At 57.0% G+C, this 15365-nt stretch overlaps 1 protein-coding gene across 1 annotated transcript in view; it reads left to right on the forward strand.

Annotated features, from left to right (window-relative positions):
- The first annotated feature begins 7253 nt into the window (after window positions 1–7253).
- Window positions 7254–15365, forward strand: part of SLIT1 (slit guidance ligand 1) — a 61135-nt gene continuing 53023 nt past the window's right edge. Inside the window, exon 1 of the mRNA XM_058029088.1 lies at window positions 7254–7456. Coding sequence (XP_057885071.1) covers window positions 7254–7456 — 203 coding nt within the window. The remainder of the gene's footprint in view (window positions 7457–15365) is intronic.

The raw sequence follows: 15365 nt of genomic DNA on the forward strand, positions 1-15365 counted from the left end.
ATTGGCATCAGCCAGACCAGTTATCAGGCTTTACAATCTCATTGGCTTGGATTAACTAATATTTTTTCATGGAGTGAATAAATTACCATGTTTAGTTGTGTTTGCTCATCTCCCAGTGAGGGTTTGTGTTGAAGCTCATAGACTGTTCAGGCACGTAGGTGCCAAGATCTCCGTGCTGGGTCCCACGGTGACCTTACACTTGTGGCTCAGAGTGGGATCTCAGCTGGCACTGCCTCTCTGGCCCCATCCTGTCCCAGCCCAGCTTTGTTCCTGGGGAGTGCCCACACATGAGGAATGTGATGGGGATGTTTTGGGGCTCCTGTGCAAGGAGCTGCTGCCCCCACTCATGCATCACAGGGTGATGTTCAGATACTTCCCAGCTCCAGCCTTCAATTTTAGTCTGGGTCAGAGGAGACAAGCTTTCCTTTCTCTGCTGAGTCACAGCTGGAGTGATCATTTCTGTGGCCCCCTCCCCAGTTCCTCCTCTCCCAAGCTCCCAGCTCCCCTGCCTTGCTGCTGGGGAAGATTTACAAATCCACCACCCAGCCCTCCCATGCAGTGCCTTACATGACATTAAGATCATCTCCTTTTCCACTGGAGAGAACTGTGTCCCTCTTGATGCTCTGCTTTTGGCTGAAGCTCCTGTGCCACTGGGAATTGTGACGAGCAGAGGTGCCAGCCTGCCCTGGCCATCACAGCTGCATGTGACTTGATGTGTGCACAGGTCTTTGACGTGGGGGTGTCTGTATTGACCTGTGGCTCTTTTAGAATTTGTTTCTTCCAACCTTTTTGCTTACAAAGCTTGAGCCTTGCTTCCCTGTGGAGCAGGATCTCGGCAGCCTCTCGCACAGCAGGCTCTGGGTGCATGGTGCCTGTGCCAGGCCGTTCTGCAGCAGCAGCACAAGAGGGGGCTGGCAGCACACACTGCGGGATGGGACCCCCAGATGTGCTGGGGCAGGCCTGGAGACGCCTGCTCCTTCCTCCTGGCTACAGCTGGCACATGGAGGAGGAGGGAGGCTGGGACTATGAATAAAGTGAACAAAAACATAAAGAGCACCGAGAAGGCTGGGGAAGGATGTCCTCAAAAATCAGCTCTGCAGCTAGCCCCTAGCATGGTCCTCCAGCTCTGAGGAGAGTCCCTGCCTGCATCCAGGGCCAAGCAGAGTTGTCACATGGCAAGCTGAACCCTTTCCTTCTCTTTTTCAAGTTATTTTTGGCTGCTGGCATCTTCTTGCCATTCTTCAGAGCCAGACCCTGAGAGCCAGTCCTTCAGGCTCATGCCTGTGGGGCTGGTGCTCCTTCCTGCAGAACCTGCAGACTGAAAGTTTGTCTTCTACCATGTGGAAATTTGGGTGATGGGAGATGGAAGGAGTTCCCTTGTCCCAGATTTAGCAGAATCTGACTTTCTTTCATGCTCTAGTAGCTTGTGACTCTGTGAGGGCTGGGGAAGGAGGAGCAAGGATGCAAAGACACATGCTCACAACTTTGGGACTGACAAGGCACAGAAAGGCCATCTGCAACTGCGGAAGCACAATGAGCCCGAGCGGGCATGGAGCTCATTGATCACAGCCCAGCATGGCACCAGCTGCCAGCTAGCCATAAATATGGAGCAGAGGCATGCTGGTCTGCACCCAGGGCATCTTCATCAACAAAACCAGGGCAGAGCCTCTGCCTCCCTCATCCATCAGGCTGAGGCACCGAGGCACTCCTTATTTCTCAGGTTAGATGTTTTCCCAGTCCAGGGATGTCAGTGCAATGGGGGTGAAAGGGCTTGGTGGGAACAAGCCCTGTTCCTCTAACAACAGAACACCGTCTCTGCTTACCCCGTGGCCAAGGTCATCAGCTGAGTCCTGAAAACCCACCTGCTCTTTCTGGGAGGCAGGGTTTTATGGCAGAGGAGCTGCAGTTTATGGCACCGTGGAGAAATATGTTGGATGTGCTTGGCAACAGCAAATGGAAAGTTAGTCTATTAAACAGTAAATTATCCCTCCAATGCATCTTCATTGAGGAGGGTTAATGAGTGGCTGCAGGCAGAGTGAGTGGGAAAGAGTGTGTGTGTGTATGCACAGCACGGATGTGGAACAATTGCTACATCTGGGGACCCTGGAGCCCCTGATCCAACAATAGCATTTCCATGTGCAAGGCGCTTCACAGACACCTCCTGGCGTGTGGTTTATTCAAACCAGCTTGCACTGCTCTGCCGAGCTCCCCGGCGCTCCGTGTGTCCGGCCATGCTGGGAGCAGCATCTCTTCATTGCATCTGGGCTGCTGGCTGCAAATGTTCTCCTGTGGGCTAGGGCTGGTTTGGGGAAGCCAGGCTGCAGGGCTCAGCCCCTCTGCTCAGCCACACCACAAAGCAGGGATGCAGTGCCTTGCAGACTGTCCCTCTCCTGCTGTTCCACAATGGTTCAAGGCAGTGAGACAGACTGGGTTCCCCCTGCCTGGATGGTCCCTGTTGTGTTAGGCTGGGGCCAAATCCACCTGCTTGGGAGTCCTGGCACCTCCTGCATCATGTGAGAGCAGTCAGTGGATGCTGTTCCTTTCACTTGGTCCCAGGGTGAAGGTCCCCAGGCAGTAGAGCTGCCTGGTTCCTGCAGTCAGTGGGGCCACCTTCACAGAGCAGTGCTGGCCACCTTTGGGGGTGATGTTGTGGTGTTCACAGGGCAACTCTGGCAATGCTGGCTATGCTCACAGGACAGTGCTGGCAGTTTGCAAGGCAATGCTGGCCACAGTCAGGGTGATGCTGTTTGTGAGGGAGGGCTTGTCCCTAGAAAGACACAGGAAAGAACACATCCCAGCCCTGCCTGCTCCTGCTGCTGCTAACCAGGAGAGATTTACTGTGATCCCAGTGCCCCCAGCTGCCTGCACCACTCTATAATAGACCCATCAAGGGCATTGTCGTGCTACAGGAGCCCAAGACGTACCCTAATGGGGCTGACACACAGGCCTGCTCCCACACAATGCCTCGCTCTCTCCAGCCCAGTGTGTCAGCCAGGACAAAGGCAGCCTGGCCTCCCAGCATGAGCCAAGCTGGCCAGGCATGACAGATGTGGCCCAGGACAGCCTGGCAGCCCACCCTGCACAAAATCTCTGGGGAACACTTAGAAGCTGAATGTTGTGGCCACTCTGCTCCCAACACATCTCCGGCTGGGTCTTACGGCCCCTGCTCCCCAGGCAGGTGCTGCTGGTGGAAGGAAGGGCTCAAAGCACAGCCCCAGTGCAAGGGATGGCAGATCCTGCAGCTGGCAATGCTCCTCAGCAGGGAGGTTGGAGCAGGCACCATGCACCTGTGCTTGTGTTGGGTTTGTGTGGCAAGGCTTTGGTAGCAGGGAAACTTCTGTGAGAAGCTGCCAGAAGCTTCCTCCATGTCCTATGGAGCCAGTGCCAGTCAGTTTCAAGATGGATTGACCACTGGCCAAGGCTGAGCCCATCAGAGATGGTGGTAGCAGCTCTGGGATAATGTATGTAAGAAAGGGAAAAGTTTCTGCAGAACACCAGCAGCAGCTGTAGAGAAGAAAGAATATGTGAGAGGAACAACTCTGCAGACACAAAGGTCAGTGAAAGAAGAGGGGGAGGGGGTGTTCCAGGCACCAGAGCAGAGATTCCCCTGCTGCCCTGGTGAAGCCCAGGGTGAGGCAGGATGTAGCCCTGCAGCCCATGGAAGTCCAGAGTGAAGCAGAGATTCACCTGCAGCCTGTGAAGGACCCCACAGCAGAGCCGGCGGATGCCCGAGGGAGGAATGTGAGAAGTCCCTGTCCTGAGGAGGAAGAAACAGCAGAGATGAAGTGTGATGGACTGACCACAGCTCTCATTCCCCATCTTCTCATGTCACTGGTAGGGAGGAGGTAGAGAAAACTGGGAGTGCAGCTGAGCCCCGGAAGATGAGAGGGATGGGGAAAAGTGTTTTTAAGATTAAGATTAGATTTTATTTCTTACTATCCTAGTCTGATCTGATGAGTGATAAATTTAACCAATTTCCCCAAGTCAAGCCTGTTTTGCCCCTGTTGGTAACTGGTTATCTCTCCCTGGCCTTACCTATATTCTGATTATATTTCTCTCCCCTGGCCAACTGAGATGGGGAGGGACAGAGTGACTTTGGGGGGCACCGGGTGTCCAGCCACAGCCAACACACCAGAACTGTGTTTAAACACTTCTGCTCTGCAGCAGCCTGATCCCACCCTGAGAAATGCTGGGCACTGCTGTGGACAGGTGACAGCCACAGCACTGCCTCAAAGCGTGGTACAAATGAAGAGGGTGTGCTGCCTCCCCTCTGCATGCCCAAATCCAGGGTACAGCACACTGCCTTGAAGCCCAGGCATGCTGGAAGGTGCTATCATGGGACCCAGTGCCAGCCCAGCCCACGGGAGAGCCAACAGGGGCGAGCTGTGACCTGTCCTGGGTGGGAGGAAATGCCGGGGTGCTCCCCTGGGGGGCTTGGCTTCCCATTGGCAGCAATGTTTTGTTTGAAGCTTTGTAGCTGCTTCGCTTCTCTTTGCACGACAGGTCTGGCGCGTACCCTGGAACCCTTCCCCAGATCTTCCCATGGAAACTCCTACAAAAAAAAAGCTTCTGCTTCATTTTAACCAAACCCAGAGCCCATCAGACGATCCAGATGGTCTCTCTCTCTCTATCAAGCAGTTTGGCCCAAATCCCGGTGGCAGACGGCAGGACCAGGCCTCCCCTGATAAAGAAGTTTGGGGTTTATTTTTCTCCCTGCTCCTCATCCATATTCAGAGGAACCCTGGGATTTTCCCAGGCAGCTGTTGCTTTCTGAGGCCCACCCCATCAGGGTGCCTGGGTGACTTGGGATCACCCAAATGCACCAGGGGCTGAGGTGTGGGTACACAGCCTGTCCCCCCACTGCTGTCCTGGCTCAGCCCCTGCTGTGTTGGCAGCCCTGGAAGGGTGTTGCTGCTGCAGCTGGAGCAGCCACTGAGGGGTCAGCCAGGGCTGGCAGCCCAGCTCAGCACTGTGGTGCTGGGGCGTGGGGCACTGGCTGCATGGCAGGCAGAGGCCAAACCTCACAGAGAACAGCAGGAGCTCAGCCACTACAGGAGAAAATGTGCAGCTGAAATGGAGTTTTCAGCTTCCCAGTCCTGTACTCCCACTGGAACCAAGACAGGTGTGGTGGGCTCCAGGCAAGCCCTGCCAGCTCCTCCCTTTGCCAAGACCACAGCCCCGTGTCAGTGACTGGGTGTTGCTGCAGCTGGAAGCAGAGATGGACAGAACTTGCTTTTTCTGCAGATCACAGGGGTTTGCTTGGGGTGAGTGATGAAAAAAAACGGAGGAAACAAGATCCCTCACTCCCTCCCACCTTCCTGCCAGCATCAGAGGTAAAGGGCAGGTTAGGGAGACCTGGTTCTGCTCTGCCAGCCAAGGGGTGAAGGGGAGCTTGTGAGGGAGGGCTGTCACAAGCATCACACTGATAGCAGCCTTTTGGGGGGTACCAAGCCATTCTGAAACAACCTTCACCCCACAAAATTCAGCCAAGGTCTACAGTTCAGATCCCTTCAGGTGCCATTGCCTCCAGGCTCTCCCTGTGAGCCCCAGGACAGGCTGCAGGGACACCTCTGCAGAAGCTCTGCCAGCAAGGGGTCGGCTCCCAGAGTCCTGGGAAGCAGCTCATCTTCCTTGCTGTCAGGGCTGCTGGGTAGCAACGAGGAACAAACCCCTTTCATCCATCTCAGGCACAGCTTCCTCCCGGGACTGGGGCCAGAGGAAGGAGATGTCACGAAAATGCAGACAGATGATGGGAGCCGGCATTTGGGATGGAAAAGAGCTGCTGATCTGGGCCAAGCTGGTGCAGCCCTGTGTGTGTGTGAGGTGGCCCTTGCTGGAGCAGGACCCCAGGCAGACACCTCCCTCTTGCCCTGATTAAGGAGCCTGTGGAGCTCCATGTGCAGAGGGCATGGATTTAAGAGACACTCTGGCTCCTGGGACCTGCCACCATCCCTGCAAATATCCACCATGCCCTGTTGTGGGGGGGGGCCATGCTCACACACCACCCTCCCACCGTCCTCCTGCAGTGCAACAGGCTCTCATTTCCCCTCCTTCTGTGGATTTCCTCTCTGAGGAGGACATTTGTAGCAGTTGCTGCCAGAAGCCAGGGCTGTGTTGGGCACATCAAAATACCTGTTCTTTTTTTAAGGTCTCAGCACTTGGAGCCATGGGGTTACAAGTGTTTCAGGTGTCATTAATAAAACAGGTGATCAGCCCTCCTGGTTCCACCCTCCTGCCTTGCATTTGCAGATCTCAGGGGGAAAAAAAATGGAAGGCAATAAAATGAATGCAATGTTTGTGGTTTTGAGATGTCAACTGTTTAGGGTCAAACTTGTAAGATTTCTTGGCTTCACTTCCTTTTGCATTGAAATAGGTGTACTTTGCCTTGTTCTTCCCTGTAGGTTAGCCCAAAAGAAATTTTGGTTATTGATTTTTAAAGGTGTTCCTCCGGAATGGAAAGGAGCATAGCTAATGCCACAACCAGTACTTCAAGATTTGCTGTTTGTGTGTGGGGCAATATCAAAGCAGAGCTGCCACCCAAGTCCCTCCTGCAGACTGGAGTGCTGAGCCGCGGGACTCAGGGGCCAGGCGCCATCCCGGGTGACAAGCGCCAGCCTGTCCCGTGCTCCCCGTGGGCTGCCAGGTCCCCGTGCTCACCCGGACTCTGGATGATGGGTTGGGGTTTCGGGCTGCCGGGTGGGAGACGGGCCAAGGCTCCCTTAGGTACATCAGGGCATGCGAAGGCTCTCGGCACCCCCAGGAGAGGTGGGAACGCTCTCTCTGCGGCCGCCTGGCTCCCAGGCTGTTTCTCCCCGGGGTGCCGCTGCCCGCCGCTCTCCCGGAGAACTCGGGTGCTCCGCGAACGCCGCTCCTGTCCCAGGTGGGGGCAGCGATCCGAAGCCACCTTCCCGCACGGCCGGAGCGGCGCAGAGCCCCGACGGCTGCGGCGGCCGGGGTGCCCGTGCCCTGCCCGGCCGGGACCGCCGCTCGCTCGGCCGCCGCGGGTACCGGGGGCGCGGGGAGGGGCGCGGCGGCGGCGGGGGGGCCCGTCGGGGCGGGCAGGGCGGGAGGGAGGAGCCAGCGCGGGGGCTGAGCCTGGGCTGCGGGATGGGGCGGCAGTGAGGGTGGGCGGGTGTGCGCCGACGGGGCTCTCGCCCCGCAGCCGAGCCGCGCCGCGTCGAGCCGAGCCGCGCTCCGCTCCTCTCGCCGGTGATGCGCGGCGGCCGCACCGCCTGACCCTGCTGCCCGCTGCCATGGCGGCCCCGACCCCCGGGCGGCCGGCGGGGGTCCCGGCGGGGCTGCGGGCCGCCGCCTGGCTGCTGGCGTGCGCCGCGCTGTGCCGGGGCCGCGCCGCCGCCTGCCCGCCGCTGTGCGCCTGCAGCGGCACCACGGTGGACTGCCACGGCTCGGCCCTGCGCGCCGTGCCCCGCAGCATCCCCCGCGGCACCGAGCGCCTGTGAGTACCGCCGGGCTTTGTCCGCCGCCGCCGGGCTGCGCCGACGGGGTGCGGGAGCCCGGCGGGGCGCGGGGGCCGGGGGCTTGTCCGAGGGCGTGTGGCCAAAAGCCCGAGGGGAGCGAGTGCCCCGCGGGGTGCGGAGCCGCTCCGGAGCCCGAGCTCGGGAGTGCGTGCGGGAGCCCGTCCGGGGATGGAAGGGGCTGTCCGTGGCGGGGGTGGGCAGCAGCCGGTCTGCGGTGTGTGCAAGTGCCCGCCGTGCCCGCTACGGGCACAACGCGTGCAGATGCCCGTGGGGCCACGGTCGGCCGCCCTAAAGGTGCGAGTGCAAAAGCCTGGTGGGGTGGGTGATGTGCCGTGTCCCGCTACGCCCGGGGGTTGTGTCTGTAAATTCCGTCCAGAGGATACGTGTGCAAGGGCCTGTTGGGTGAGTTTATGTGCATCATCCCCTTCCTGAGGGAGGTGCAGTAGCCCGTCGAGGTGGAGAGCAGGGTGTGTGTGAGAGCCTGCTGGGGCAGGGTGTGTGTAGCCCTTTCTCTGTGTGAGGGTCGTGCAAGGGCTCCGGCATATGCAAGAGCCCGGGTGTGCCAGTCTTTGTGCATGTATGTGCAGCGGGGTTGGGGTTAGAGCAGTGCCCGAGGGAGTGAGTGGGCTGCCCCAGCGCAAATGCCCCCTGGAGCAGCCCAGAATGGGCTGCGTGTGTGGGTCCCATGCACAGGTGTGTGGCCATCCCTCCAGTGACTCGTCACCGGGTAGCTACACAGCCACAGGGGTTCTCTGAGAGGCCCTGTCACCCGAAGCCCCTGTGTTGGGCACCCCTTTGTCCCCAGGAAGCTCTCCTGGGAGTGCTGCACATCGTGTTAGGATCAGGTCCCATTGGCCCAGCCCCTCTTGAGATTCCCGCACGCTGTGACCAGCCTTCAGCCGTGCAGCTCACCCATCGTGAGCCAGAGCTCACTCATCCTCTCCAGTCCCCTGTGGCTGCAACCTCACTGCTCATCAAATCCCTCGCCATGTCCTCAGGGGTGCTGGGAGGTGTTCCAGGCTCTCTTAGCCCCATGAGGAAGGTTTTTCTCTCACAGTCAAGGTCCAGCTGGCTGTGTGGGTCCCGTGTTACCTGCTGAGCTCCCCCGAGCAGGAGGGGCCTCTGCTGCTGTGCCTGGCTGGGCAGGTCTGCCTGCCTGGGGTTCTGTGGCCAAGCAGGGAGAGCAGCATGAGCTGGACGTGTCCAACCTGCTGCTGGCAGGAGGTTCCTGGCACGCAGGAACAGCAGGAGAGCCGGGCTGTCCCCAGCCTGTCCCCTCTGCTCAGCAGCAGCAGGTGCCCCATCCCAGTAGCTGCAATGGACCACGGTGGCACAGGAGCTGTCTGGCCCTGGGGCAGGCTGCCCCCACATCCCCCTTGCCGTGCAGGGAAGTGTTGAGCTGCTGTCTCCTTGGGCAGCAGAGCTGCAGGACATGTTCCAGGACAGCCACAGAGTGCTCCTGTCCCTGTGCCCTGCTGTTTGCAGCTCCTGGGGTTTGACTGTGCCCTTTGCCTGCAGATGGAAGGACTGCATGCATGGACTGCAGAGAGCCTGGCAGCTGCCAGGGCTGCACCCAGCATGCAGCATCAAGAACTCTGCAGGATACCACTTTAGAGGAGTTTTCGTTTCTCCCACCATAATTATCCTCATACAAACGATTATTACCCAGCACGGCAACCAGGCTGCCGTGAGTTGCTATCCCATAGACCAAGTTTATGAGGTCTGAGACAGGATCCCCCTTTCTGCTGTGCCCAGGGCAGAGGGAAGGTTTATGCACAGCCTGCACCAGCCCTTTCTGTCTCTTGGAGAGCTTAATGGGGTCCATGGCATCAGCTCTCCATCCATGCAGCTGGGTGCAGGGTCCTGGGGAGGGTTGGCATTGAGTGCCCAGCTCTGCCTACATCCAGCCCCTTGCTCAGCACTGCTCAAATGAAGCAATGCTGCAGTGAGCTAATGGAGGATGCCCTGTGGGGTGTCTCACTCCTGCTCTGGCAGGGCATCTCTCCTGCTCTGGAGGTGTGTCCTGCTTGCTGCATCCCATTCTGCCTCCCCTGACCCGGTCCTCCATGCCTGCTGCCATTCAGCAGCATTGGGTTTTCTGGATTTTAATGCAGCTGGTGCTGCCGGATCTTCTGTCTGGAGTGAGCTAGACATGCTTGCTCTCTCGTGGGTGTTGTCTGCTGGATAACTACTTCCTGCTGTTTTGCACACCCATGCAGGTGCTGGAGGGTGTCTGTGCAGAGCAGGTCTATCTCCTAGAGTGAACTCCTGCTGTAACAGCTCGTAAGTGAGTTTCAATTCCCTGTAAGCAGGCTGCAGCCTTGCAGTCTGCAGCTCCTCCGTGTTCGATGGAGCAAGGTCAGCAGGCAGCCACAGGGGAGCCTGCAGCAGGGGCTGTGCCAGGACTTGCTCTCTCCAGCTCTCTGTGGGCAGTCATCAGCCTCTCGCCAGTGCCCCTCACTGCATGCCTCTTTTCCCAAGCCCTGAGAGCATAGCACGAGCAATGCCAACCTCACCACGCATCCCACAGTGGCAGTGAGCAGGGATGTCCCTGCTGTTGAATTTCTTGCCTGTTGTGTGCCAGTGCAGTGTTTAGAGCCTCCAGGCTTTCTCCAGCCTCCCACCTGGCTGGGCCCCATGGGTCAAGCCCCTGGGCAGGACAGCTAGGCCTGCTGGCACTGCCATTGTGGGGACTCAGGCAGCAGTGTGCTGTGATGAGGTTTGTGCTCTGTTGCTTTTGCAATACAGCCTTTCCTTTGAAGAACAGGGAATTACTTGCCTTGCAGAGTCACTGCAACTTTGGAGAATCATGGGCTGGGGAAAAATTGTTTTCTGTTTCAGTTTCCCCTGTGATATCACCCTGATGAGTGCTCTGCTGCTGGGAGAGAGTAAGGGCTGCAGATGTGTCTAGGATGGACCGTGAGTGATGGTTGCATGGGGGGACACAGGACCCCTCTTGCCTTGTACCAGGGCACAGCACACTGATCCCTAAGTGCCTTTTAGTCTGCAGCCCAGCATAGATGGGGGTTGTGCACCTGCCCTCTGGCTGGATCCGGGCTGAGCAAGGTGGGAAGCAGCAAAGTCTCTGGGCACTTTTCACAGATGCCTGTGCTCCTGCCTACACTTCTGGCAAGCACAACAGAGGCATGAAGGCTTTGTAGGCAGGATGGGGTGATAATCCTCCAGCACTACAGTGTTATCTGCTTCCAGGAGTCCCTCAGGCCTCAGCCACCAGAGAAGAATTGTGGGAGAAGGTCACAATTTCCTTCCCCATTTGCTTGATTTTCTTTCATTTTTCCTTTGAAAGTGTCTCTGAAGAGCAGACTGCCTTGTTGGGGAGGTGGATAGCTCTCCCCATGCCAGCAGGATCAGTGCAAATTTGCCACTGTCAAATGGCAGCTTCCAGCCCAGCTCTTTGCTTGTAGGGGATGAATTGGCTGTGATGGCCTGTCACTCTTTTCTGCTATTGAATTTTTTGGCTGACAATTGAGAGTTGCCCCACTTGCCCCTTTTGCCTCCTCTCTGATGAGCTGAACATCATCCCCCATCTCAGTGGGGGCTGTGCTGTGTCTCTCCCCCCATATGGAAGGCAGCAGAGTTGGGTTTGGGGGTCCCCATCACTGCACCCTCTTGGCTCTGGCTTTTCCTTTCCAGAGTCTCTGGCCTCAGCATTTAATGGGGCTTCTGTTTGCCTTGTTCCCAGACTTTGGGGGTTTGTCTGTGCTGAAATGGGCCCCATGCAGTCTGTAGCCAGGCTGCCATCCCTGTGTCTGCATTGGTGGAGGGAAGGGGTGCTGAGCCACAGCCTTTGGGTGTGGGAGCCCCATGGCAGGGTGGCTGCACCTGGAGCACTCCTGCATACTGCCCAACCATCCCCTGCCAAAATTCCAGCAGCAAGCTCTAGTCCAGAGCATGTTTAACGCATTCACCTGCATCTACCTCTCACCAGTTAATCAAAATGTCTTGCAGCAGCCAGGCTGGTGTATCACAGCAGCACTCCTGCATTCCACTCCAGTTGTTGGGCCGCCTCTCCTTTCAGGGGCTTCAGACAATGCTCCTTCTTAGGAAGTACCTTGAGGAAGTCAACCTCTCCTTTCACTCAAGTGGCCAGGCAAGTTCCCAGTGGGCAGTCTGGTTGCAGAGGGTCTGTGCAGGCTCTGCAGAGCTCTGGAGCAGCATGTAGGACCTTGGTCCAGCCAGGGCAGTGCTTGGCTGGCCCTGCAGCCCTCAGCTCTCAAGAGAGATCGTGCTGGGCACTGGGAGGATGCAGGATGGCTTGGGAAGGTAGCCTGCCCAGCCCACCGCAGTGGCTTCCTTGGGAGCCTTCCTGGACAGAGGAAATTTGCAATTCTATTCCAATTTCTCCCTTCAGCTACGTCCAAGGCAGATGCTGTCTATATATTGCCATGGTAACGCTGCGTTCTCACTCTCTATGGAATTGCATGCTGGAAAAATATTAGTTTAAAAAACTATGTCGTGTTTGTATTGACTGAAGTGGAGGCTGATAGTGGAGGATCTATTGTCCCCAGGTTGGGAAAAGTCACCAGTAACAGGCAATAAAGCCAGGCAGATTGGCCTCTGGTGACCACTTCTCACCCCACACAGCAATTGCTTCCCTATAAACCCTTCCCTGGCTCTGTTTTATTGCATCCTTTAAAACAGATATTTTTGCCTTAAATGTGCTGCCACTTTGGTCCTCCAGAATGATGCATTGTGCTAACAGCAGTTCCTTGCTGCTGAGGTGGGAGCAAGGAAGGGGAGCTGTTTCCAGCTTTAATTGTGGGTCTCCCACGGGCACCTTCCAATGCTGTTGCTGCTGTGCCCAGGTCCCAGGGTGGGCTGGGCATGGTGGCCACGGTGCCAGTGCAGGGCAGCACACACAGAACCAGCCCAGTTACAGAAAGGGACTCCAACAGGATGTGCATTTGCTTTGAGTTTCATTCTCCCCTACTTCATTGCTTCCTATCAAAACTCTGGCTGGCAGAAGAGTGAGCAGCTATAGAAGGCTGAGGATGCAGGAGGGACCCCCACAGGGCAGCAGAACCTGCAGCCTGGGGGAGCAGAAGGGATTTGGGGTACCACCCAGGAATGGGTGTCCTGTCCAGGGCAAGGTGTACAAGCCCATGACCTCCCACTGAAGAGGGGCTTCTCCTGTATCCTTGCTCTGATTTGCTCTCTGAAAGATGTGGAGGAGAGTACTGGAGCAGGACGGGCGTGAGGGAACCAAGGGAGCCTGCCTTTGTCTTGTTTCTGAGTCCTTCATGGTTCCCTGCCCACTCCAGAGGTGCTTGGTGCTGCAGATGCATCCTCTTGGTCTTCATTGCTACTGAAATAACCTTTTATAAAACCTGAGAGGCAAGGAGACGTTTCTCTGTGTGTTTTACTGAAAAGCAGTAAAACCGCAGAGTTGTGTGTTAGCAAATGGCCTCATCCCAGGGGATTCAGACCCAGATCACTGCTCCCTGGCAGGCTTCCAGTGCGAGGAGCTCCAAGGCCAGCTCCAGCAGCTGGCCCCTGTCCCTGCTCGAGGAACAGCCAGGGATGGCAGTGGTAGGAGTGGGGAGAGGAGCAGAGGATTTCCTGCTGTACAGCACCAGGATGCCAGTTAGCAATGGGAGCAGTAAGGATAGCCGGGTCCTTGGGGCCGTGGCACTGCTGGGAGTGAGAAGGAAATGGGGTGGGATGAGGGGACCTCTCCATGGTGTTGCTGTGGGGTTGGCCCAAGGCTGTCCCCACAAGAATCATCTCAGACCTCCCTGCTACATTCAGGCTCTGAGGCTGTGCTGACTGCCTGCTTCCCCAGCATGCATTTTGGATGCACTTGCTGCTCAAAATAGCAGAGGCAAGTGTCCTATGGGGGAGAGAGGCTGCTAGAGGAGGAAGATCAGAAAAAGGGAAGATTAATTTTTAAAGCGATGCAGCCAAGGAGCAGCCCTGGGCACCAAGAGTGAGAGAGATGCAAGCTCCTAGTCCTGGATATTTCTTGGTTGGAGGAAGCCCTACATCCCAAATGGGATGCTCCAGGATACCCATCTGGAATTGAGTAGGCATCTATAACTGGGCAGTTCAGGTGCACTTGTCCTCTCGTCCCTGGTGTGAGCACTCCAGGAGGGAGAAGCCAAAGAGGTTTTGCTGTGGGAGATGCAAAGTGGAACTCAATCCAGTGAGTGGCAGGATGCAGCCTGAGGGCTGGGCAGCCTCCCCTGCCCTGGGAAGCAGAGGAGCTAGAGTGCAGCCCCTCACCAGGCTACTCAGCACAGCATAAAAAGCCAAATTTCGTGGCTATCCCAGAAAATCTGTTCTCTTGGCTGAGTCTCAGTTTCCACATTTGTGATACACAAATGCCCTGCTGCCTTTTCACTCTCCCGCTGGGGTTCAGGGAGGTTATTTATTAATTTTTAACCTGAAGGTGGTACACCACAATGCTGTGTGAGTGTAAAGCATTCCCTGACTGCGAGCAGCTAATGGCTGTGGCATGAAAACCCCAGAGAGAAGTTAGGAGAACAGAAAGCCTTTGCATCCTCACTGTTACTTGCATGATCGATGCTGTTTGTAATGCTTAAAGATCTGTCGTGATGCTAACCTGCTGTAGAGCCTCCTGTGCTGTGGGGCCATGGCTGTGCTTGGGGCTGGGGGACCCTTTGGCTAAGGGCAGTGATTCCCAGATGAGCCCCAGAGCTGCTCTTGGCTCTGCTGGTTGGGCACCTGCAGGCAGCTGGTAGGGCTGGTGCTGGGTGACTGACACCCTGAAGGGACTTCCACGTATCCCTTGGGCACCTTTGCTCTTCTTGAGGGCTCTGGTCAGAACAGGGATGGGATAGAAAAGGAGAAGAAGGTGCTGAGCCCCTTGTGCAGCTGTGTGAGCCCAGGATGTGTGTGTGACCAGTGTCCCCTCCCTGAGCAGTGGCAGCAGCACCCTGTAATTCCCTGGTATTGGAGGGGATGGAGTTAGCACCCAGCCATGACCATATGGGATCCAGAGAGCTGGTGAATGTGGTGCTGTGCTGGAGGGGACCAGCTCTTGCAGGACTGGGAAGGGCCTCTGCCCCACATTTCCTTGTTGGAGCAGCTCAGTGAGTCTGTGCTGGGGCTAAGTTTCATTCAAGCAGCCGGGTGAAATCTTGAGAAGACTTGGAAAATGCAATAAAAGTGTGGGATGAAAGGTTGCAGCTGCTCTGTCCCCAGTGCTGAGCACAGGGGTCAGTCTGGAGTCTAAGCCTCATCCCAGTTTCCATTAGCAGTCTGTGTGATGGGACACGAGCTGCTTCTGACAGTGGCAGATGCCACCAGGCTGGGGGAGATGCAGGAGGGCTGGAGAATGGGCTGAGGTTTCAGAGTGGCCTTGGTGAATGGAAGGAACGAGCTGACAGAAAGGAGGTTGATGCCTGGGGACTCGAGGAAAGTGTTGGTGGGAGGCAATCACCAGAAGCACAGATGTGGAATGGAGCACAAACAGAGCCCTGCCAGTCAGAGAGGCCCTGAGGGAGAGCTGTGCCCTTGGGCTGGGGGATTGCTGTGGGAAAGAGGCCTGCAGGGGCAAGGGTGCAACCAGATCTCTGCACCATGGTGGCCTGGGCAGGCAGAGATGGGGTTCGTGTGCTGTGGGAGGGGTTCAGGTCAGAATTTTGATAATGGTGCTGGAATAAGGCAGGGTAGTGTCAGTGCCTGTCCTTGAAGGAGCAGTGTGTGCATCTGCCTGGATTGATGGAGGGTGGCAGAGGCACTGCTGTGGGGTGTGTGACCTTCCAGCCTTCATTTCTCTGCTTCCCTGATTATTATCTGGCACTGCCGGCTCCAGCTGGGGTCAGGGCTCAGGGATGAGGGCTGTGGAGCTGCTGGGAGGGGAGCCATGCCCTTGGGGGCCGGAGCTCTGAGGCAAGGGCAGGG

This window comes from Melospiza georgiana, chromosome 8, assembly GCF_028018845.1.
Source record: "Melospiza georgiana isolate bMelGeo1 chromosome 8, bMelGeo1.pri, whole genome shotgun sequence".
In the NCBI taxonomy this organism is placed as follows: Eukaryota; Metazoa; Chordata; class Aves; order Passeriformes; family Passerellidae; genus Melospiza; species Melospiza georgiana.